Source organism: Pinus tabuliformis, chromosome 1_2 (genome assembly GCF_031772625.1).
Source record: "Pinus tabuliformis cultivar Carrire ecotype Pingquan chromosome 1_2, CPIR1, whole genome shotgun sequence".
Classification (NCBI taxonomy): domain Eukaryota; kingdom Viridiplantae; phylum Streptophyta; class Pinopsida; order Pinales; family Pinaceae; genus Pinus; species Pinus tabuliformis.
This window is the reverse complement of record NC_142298.1, coordinates 987,065,354-987,073,685: the sequence shown is the minus strand read 5'-3', so window position 1 is coordinate 987,073,685 and position 8,332 is coordinate 987,065,354. Positions and strand designations below refer to the sequence as shown.

General features: G+C 43.7%; 1 protein-coding gene across 1 annotated transcript; it reads left to right on the top strand.

Annotated features, from left to right (window-relative positions):
• The first annotated feature begins 6,057 nt into the window (after positions 1-6,057).
• LOC149209340 (galactan beta-1,4-galactosyltransferase GALS1-like) lies at positions 6,058-7,263 on the top strand. The gene is made up of 2 exons (XM_089394257.1): positions 6,058-6,799; positions 6,891-7,263. Exons 1-2 carry the CDS (start codon positions 6,390-6,392, stop codon positions 7,246-7,248), a joined length of 768 nt encoding a protein of 255 aa, XP_089250383.1. The 5' UTR covers positions 6,058-6,389; the 3' UTR covers positions 7,249-7,263.
• Positions 7,264-8,332: the final 1,069 nt, after the last annotated feature.

Genomic DNA, 8,332 nt, shown 5'->3' with positions numbered 1-8,332 from the left:
TGCCACCACCGGGCAAGTCCGATCTACCACCACCGAAACTTCAATATGCCACCACCAGGCAAGTCCGATCTGCCACCACCTGGCAAATCCGCCAACTTCAATATGCCACCACCAGGAAAGTTTGATCTGCCACCACTGGGAAAATCCGCCAACTTCAATATGCCACCACTGGGCAAGTCCGATCTACCACCACCGGGCAAATCTGATCTGCCACCATCGGGCAAATCCGGAACTTAAATGTGCCACCTTCGGGCAAATCCTGTAGCCACTAAGGCTCTATGGATGGTTTCTAGCTCACCACCAACCAGCCACAAAGGAAATCCATTACAAAGTGGTTTTAAGATCACCATCAACTCTCAGATGCCTTTAAAAAATTTACATTTCATTCCACATTTTGGAATTTCTGGGTACATACAATGACCATTACAACAATTAGGCTTGCTTATAACATATTAGGGAGTTTATTCCATAAACCACACTAACTCAAACAATCATTTATTTTGTTGTCCACCATAAATATTGTCACTACTGCTTTGCCTCATCTGTTCATTGTTCACATCTTGGGCATCCTTGTATGTTCAAATAACTTCTTGGAACTCCATGCTTAACCTGTCATTCGTTAGAGTCGCGAATTCTAACAAAAACAACTTTGCCTACATTGAATTAGCTAGGCTCAATAAGGCTCAATAATATTTAAACATGATTCCAAGAAAATACAACATAAACTCTTCAAATTTAATTTCTCTATCTCTTCCCAAAGATGATTATTTCCCAAACGTAGCAGCAACTATCTATTTAGAGTTCTATGAAATGCCAGATTTGTGCCTAGCTTCCATCGCCATCAAGGTAATTGCCATCGCTACCATGCCTTTGACATAGCCAAGTATCTTGCTTCACCATCTAGTTAGGAGTGGACTGTTGGCCATCCAATCTCCAAAACAGTAACACATTCGCTCAACTCTCACTTGGATCATCAAAACAAATATTATGCCAATAATATTTACGATATCAAAATCGCTAAAACACACAACGAATTGCGCAGTCAATCTGACGGCTCGACCTCTGCTACCATTGCGTAGTCCAGACCTACGCACCAGACCACCGTCACATGCAACGCCAGCTCACGACACCAACATTTTAAAATCAGCATCAAAGCGAACAGCAAAAGCTATCCAATTTTCCCCCATCAGCTACAACAGCATCACCAACAAACAGGAATATATGAACCAGATCAGCATCACAGCAACCACAGCTACATTCGGTTTCCCCGGCCCCACATGCGCTTAGGTGCCATTCTTGTCCAGCACTGGAAGATGAGTACTTGACATAACAGCACATTCAAGATTCAACAGGTGCAAGAATAAGAGCTACCACAACTAGTTTACTGTTCCAACATCGAAGTAGATGAATCCCGAATTGGGAATATCGACACGGATGCCCTTAACGGGGTACCAGAGGAAGAGCTCCTGCTGTTCCACACCAGTAACGCCAGCCAGCTGCCCGTAGCTAAGATTCCCTCTTATCATTCTTTCGAAGTAGACCTGATTCTCGAACTTGGCATAGCAGGGCTTCTCCAGGTAAACCTCCAGTTGCCCGTCATCGTTCAGGGCATAGGATTCCACCCCATACTAGTACTAGGAGGCACATCAACTGCTGGGGAACAATTGAAGAAACCATGAGGCATAAGCACGAATCCAATTCGTTCCACAGGCATAACTGGCCAGTCCTCCAAACAAGGGACATGAGTAAGGCCAAAAACATACCATAGAGCGATATCAACCTCCTCAAGGTTTCGATTTTGCTTCACCCAAGTAGGCAATCCTTCTCCAACACGAGGATTTTGATTAGGAAATTCACCTCCTGGATATTGTTCATCTTTATGATATTGAGTTACCCAAAGGTTATGCTGTAAGAAGGCAGCTCGCCTAAGAAACATAGCTTCAGATCCTGCCAACGGCAAGCAATTTGAGCCTGGGATTAGTTTGTAGCCTGTTAACTGCCCTGTTCTGTTTACAATCCTTGTATTCCGAACAATTCAGTGTTGAGCAGACAGTGGATTACAGTCACGCTGAGCTTGCGATTCAGTTCGTAGCACTTGTTCCTCGGCATAAAATGCATTGCTGTAAATATTATTGGGTCCAGGTTCTTCAACTTTCACATTTAACTCCACAACCTAGTTCACTCGTTCACCAGGCTTGCAATCTATAGCCATATCCATTCGAGCAATAAAAAAGTGTTGGTGCACAGGTGCATATAACCCGGGACAAAACAAAGCATCTCACCTCTCATCAATGAGCCTCTTATTAATGAGCCAACATCTCGACATGCCCTCAGCAGATCCTCCAACTCAAACTCTTTGATCCGTCCTCCTCGCCATGAGAGCGCTGACCAGAATGCATTAATTCAAGACCGATCGGTGCGTTCCTCACCTCCTAAAATCAATGGACACAAGCGCTGAAACAAGCTCTCCAAAATAGGGAATTCACCCACATTCTCCAGCTGGGCTTCTCCAGGAACCAGAAACAAAGCAGACTTGTGGCCACGATCATGAAGCCCTCGGGCAATCTCACGGCCTCATCCCGATGGCTCATCCACACACTCTGCCTCTTTCCGACGCAGATGTCCCCGTAAAGCTTCGACCCCTCGTGCGTGCGGATCTCCATTCTCCCATACTCCTGGGATTCGGGAGGCTTGACCAAGATAAAATAGCAGAAAATGCAAAAAAAACTCAAAATATCCTGATCTTCCTAGATCAGAGCTTGAAAATTCTGGAAATTAGACCGATTGGATACAGAGGTATCGATTTATGAAATATAAGGAAAACAGTGGAATCCATGAACCTGGAGGTCCACCCATTGCAGCAACCCCGAATAGGCTCTGCAACAATCCAGAGGCTCTCTTTCCCTCGGCCGATCCTATACTAGCACGGATTGAAAGCTTGCCACACCGCCCAGGACGCCAGGGGACGCCCGCATGAGATCGAAACCGCGTCATTCCGCGGGGCCCAGCTGCTCTTTTTCTTCTTCTGCTCGATTCTCCGAATAGACTCCAGCTCTCGACAGAGAAGCGATCCGATGGTACCCGTGCTGCCAACACGAACAGGCCCTTCATCTTCCACAATTTCAATGCTATAACTCATCTCTCCAATCACCGCCTCCGCCTCAATACCAGACAAGAAAACACAAACACTCCTCCGTATGCTCTGAGCCATGCCTGTTTTCTACCATGGGCATCACAGAAACCTCAACAGGATTCGAATCTCCGACCTGCAAGCCACGGATACCAAGCGGGAAGGTGGGGTTCGGCTCAGGAACTTTCAGATTTGGTGGCACACACACCTATCACCCATAATGGTCTCCTGCGGTGCAGGATCAAATGCCCATCAATTATAGAAAAGAAAAACAGCGCTCAATGCCCAAGAACGAATAGCGAAACTCCATAGACCTCTCCAAACTCAGCGCACCAGAACACCGCCCAGCTCACCGGAACCCTGTTCGATGCTCGATGGACAAACTAAAAAAAATAAAAAAATACTCTTTTATTTCCTCAGCCCAGGATGGGCCAAGCTTCCTCAGCCCAGCCCAGCCCACAAAGGGCCAGGCCCTCAGGCTCTGATGCCAAGATAAAATTACACACAGCAATATATTCTCTATTATTGATGAATAGGGAAATTACACACATATTTATACAATCAATAGTCTCAAGATAGGAATTCTATCTTGGACGTACACTAGTGTGGTTGAGAGATTCTCTCAACCACACACTAAACTAGAAAAAACTAAATTCCTATTATGTAGGAACAAACTCCTCAAATGGATAGTTACAACCATAGACAAGTAGGAATTAATTATTTCTAACTAGAGGACCCATAAAAGAAGCTGTGGAGTATATATTAAAGATTAATTACCTCTAGGGGTGCTTTGTAACCTCGATGCATGTATTGGCGAAAGCTGCTCATGCTCTTTAGAAAACAGAGCTGTTTTACATGAATTATGTTCCCATCTTTACCAACACAAGGGTGCTTCGAAAAATACTTATATGCCTCGTCTGTTGCAACAGAGTTACGCAATGGATTTGCAACAGATGATGCGACGTGATAAACAAAGAGACCGTTCTCGGATGCATGTGCGGCCATAGCTACGATCATTGCGTTTACAACCATATATGCGGGAATCTGTTAATCATCAAACGAAAAATATCAAATCTAAATACTAAGTGTTTACGAACAATCAAATGTAAATACTAAGCAATCTATATATTTAGGAACAACCATAGGGCAATTGAAGTCACTGACCACGTCTAAAATGAGTTCTGGGTCAGCTAAGAAGAATGAAATTTGTCCTTTACCATACCATATTATAACGGTGTCCATAGTTTTGCGTGATATTCCGGTAAAAAAAACACAGGATCAATGTGAATAATGGTATAATACTGATAGAGAGTAGGCTGGAGAGGGGTTTTCAGTAAGGGGTCTACAACCATGATTTGCAGCTAAAACTTCAAAAATGGCTCCTGTCTGCCCCTCAGGCAATTCTTATATAGCCTTATATCCTGCTGCAGGATACCAGATAATGGGGCTTCAAAATCTATAACCTAGCCAAAGTGGGCCTTCTCTCAAGATGAAGTTACTATGGGTGACGAGACTATCGGTAGCTAATTTAAAATTTTTATAATTGAAGAGTTCTCTGTCCTGGATGTTTCGATTGAAAGTCTTCCATCGGAGTTTAGCTGCTGCTATGGCAGGGTCTTTGATCAAAAGGAAGTATTCTATTTCTCTCTGGACAATTGCTTTATAGATGGGTCCCAAAATCTGGACCACACCCTCCTTTTTCATTAAGCTTTTATGCTTAGCCCACAATTGCAATGGATTTTTAGGTTCACTTCTAACCCATAGGTCCATCCCATTTTCTTATCTCTTGAGCCACTTTACCTGGTTAACAACAAACGAGATGAATGCCTGAAATTCTGAATGGCTCGGTTGAACCCACAGAAGGGAATTCATTTTTCTAGATCTTCCTAATATAAATATTCCAACCATATTTTTTATAAACATATGATTTCATAACTACATTAAATAAATTTCATTCCAATTCTATAAATTTAATTAATCAAATCATAATGACAATAAATAAATATCATTACAATTCAACATCAAAGTCCATTAACGCAAAAGAAATAGGCTGTCTTGATGTGTACGTTGTTTATTATTCCATGCATCGTGTACGTTGTTTATTATTCCATGCATCGAACACAATTTTATATTGAATTCCTTTTGTCGTGCCTTTTTTATTTAGGTCCTATTTGTTTGTTTGTGAAAAGATTGCGCTTCCCTCCGCTAGTCATAACCACGGCATTGAACTATGTACTTTGTCTTTATGTGTGCGTTGTTAATTTTTCTCAAATCTTTCACTCTAATTTTTCTTAATGGTATTCGAGGATACCACGTGTTATAAGTTTACCGTTTAGGGAGCGTGTCACGTGTTATAAACATCTCACGTGTCCGGCGCACTTGCCACTAAAGAAACGGCAAGTTCTATTTCATGGACTATAGCATTATTAATGCTCCCTTACATCACTGTCATTCCGTGGGCATAGATGGTAGTACAATCACGCTGACACCCCAGATTATTTCTGGACAAGCGCTTTCCGTTAAATCATACCACGCATGACCATACCATGCTATGCTATGCATCTGGACGGGGCATTTGAGATGTAACGCGCTGATACCATGCTATGCTATGCATCTGGACGGGGCATCTGAATGTTAACCGAACCATTCAAATTCAAATTCGAAATTTGAACTGGTGAATCCGCCCCGCCAAATTCGAAGTTTGAACTGGTGAACCTGCCCGGCCCAAATTCAAAATTTGAACATCGATAATTGCTATATCTCGCATTTCAAGTCGTCTGGCATCATGGTTCAGGGCGGGCACGAGACATATATCCGGAATTCCTTCCTGGGGCAGCGCATTACCGCCGGTGGAAGCCCGGACGAGAAGAAATTCAGCGGCGTGGGCATAAGCCTCATGGGCAACCACAATGCTGTAACGGACGTTGTCATCTTTTCGGCTGCTGTGGGGATTACAGTGACAGGTCAAGCCAATATCCTCACAGGAGTTCACTGTTATAACAAGGCCACAGGCTTCGGAGGAGTTGGAATCAAACTAATGCTCGGTGGATTGACTCAGATCTGAGGAACATCGGTTCTTATTTGGATTATACCGCCCATTCTTCATGCACTCCATGGCAACAAATTTGGGAAAGCTGAGAGAATCGTTGCTCTCACAGAACAAAAAGGTACCTACAATGCCTCTGTTTACAGTCAGGCTCCCCCATATGATTACCTCTACTGTGGTTCCTCGCTGTACGGTGACCTGAATCCTCAGAGAATGAGAGAGTGGATGGCTTATCATGCCAAATTCTTTGGCCCTAGATCGCACTTTGTTTTTCACGATGCTGGTGGAGTCCATTCCCAAGTTAGAAAGGTGTTGGAGCCATGGATTCGAGCAGGTCGTGTGACGTTGCAGGATGTAACAGAGCAGGAACAATATGACGGGTATTACCATAATCAGTTCCTCATTGTGAACGTTTGTTTGCACAGGTACAAATTCATGGCGAATTGGACTTTTTTCTTCGATGTAGATGAGTATCTCTATATTCCTCGGCGGAAAACACTGCAATATGTGTTGAATGAGCTCTCTGGCTATACCCAATTCACCATTGAGCAATATTCCATGTCTAACAAGCTCTGCTTGCAGAATAAACTGCACAGCATCTCGGCTAACAGTACTTATTCCAGGTAATAGTCATTATGGTTTCTATTAATCCGAAGAAAAAATTCGAATATGTTTTTGGGGTTTGAAATTCAATGTGATAATTCTGTTGCGCAGGGAATGGGGATTTGAAAAGTTATTATTCAGGGATGTGAAGAGAGGCATAAGGAGAGATCGCAAGTATGCAGTGCAGGCAAGAAATGTGTACGCAACTGGCGTTCACATGTCTGAGAATGTGATGGGGAAAACACAGCACAAGACAGAGGGTTTGATGAGATTCTATCATTATCATGACACCATCACCAGTAGAGGAGAGCCGTGCAGGGAATTTGTGAAATCATCGATGAGAAAGAACGTGAGTTGGGTGGGAGGCATTCCGTATGTATATGATGGCACCATGAAAGCTGTTGCTCAATCCATTAAAAAATTTGAGAGAGACATGATGGGATCCCAGCTCGCATCCATTCAGCAGTGAGTGATTATGTTGGGAAAATTCTGCAAATTGATAAAAGAAAGTACCATTTATGAAAGACCAAATCATTGCAAGAGCTTTGATTTGATCAGGCCGAAATCCAGAGCTCATCAGACTTAGTGTTTAGTGATCGTACCATTCTTTCTAACTCTTGAGCCTGCATCTATCTCTTGTAAATTTCCATGCTTGTTTACCGCGGGGGCGGGATTCTGCCCTGCCCTGCCCGGCCCCGGCATGGTCGATGCATGTTATGTAGGCAAGTGCTATTTCATGGACTATAGCATTATTAATGCTCCCTTACATCACTGTCATTCCGTGGGCATAGACGGTAGTACAATCACGCTGACACCCCGGATTATTTCTGGACAAGCGCTTTCCGGTAAATCATACCACGCATGACCATACCATGCTATGCTATGCATCTAGACGGGGCATCTGAGATGTGACGCGATGTATTCGCATTCGCCGTCCCATGTCATAGCACTTGCCTCTGCGGGATGACCATCACATAGCCATCCATGGAATGCACTCCAGCAAATTTGAAATTTGAAATCTATTTGGCGCTCTCCGTAAATAATCTGCTATGATATTCAGGATGCGCTCAGCCATGTCAGTACAGAACTCATCCCCGCCTTTCACAACGCAGGCAGCACCAAAGCGGTCGCTCTTATTTGGGGCATCTCTATTTCCTTCGGTCAGTGGCGAATGCTTCATTCCGTGCACTCTGAGACAGACATGGCCTCTGCATTCAAAGCCAATTCCGCCATGAAACCTCCGGCGCCAAAATACTCTCCATATTTGGAGATCTCATTCTTCCCCTGCCGCCAGAAATGAAAACGGAAGACCATCTGGAAGATGTTTCGGCTCTGGTGGAATGTGTCTTGCCGAAGCTAAATTTGGAGGACTGCACAGTTGAGATTGAGCGCATGCAGACAATGGAAGCTAAAGTTAGAGACCATTATCAAGTGCAGGCGGAAGCTTAGAGACCTGATGCAGTCAAATATTGAACAATTTCGCTAGCATCAATATTCGAGTACAGACCAGCTGGAACTATTCAATATTCGATGCAGGGGTTACCTACACTATA

What these genes read in the sequence shown, in the direction of transcription:
- LOC149209340 (XM_089394257.1), top strand. Translation starts at nt 6,390, where the DNA reads ATGAGAGAGTGGATGGCTTATCATGCCAAATTCTTTGGCCCTAGATCG. An exon ending in GCTAACAGTACTTATTCCAG is followed by an intron (nt 6,800 to 6,890) that starts GTAATAGTCATT and finishes TCTGTTGCGCAG; the next exon opens with GGAATGGGGATTTGAAAAGT.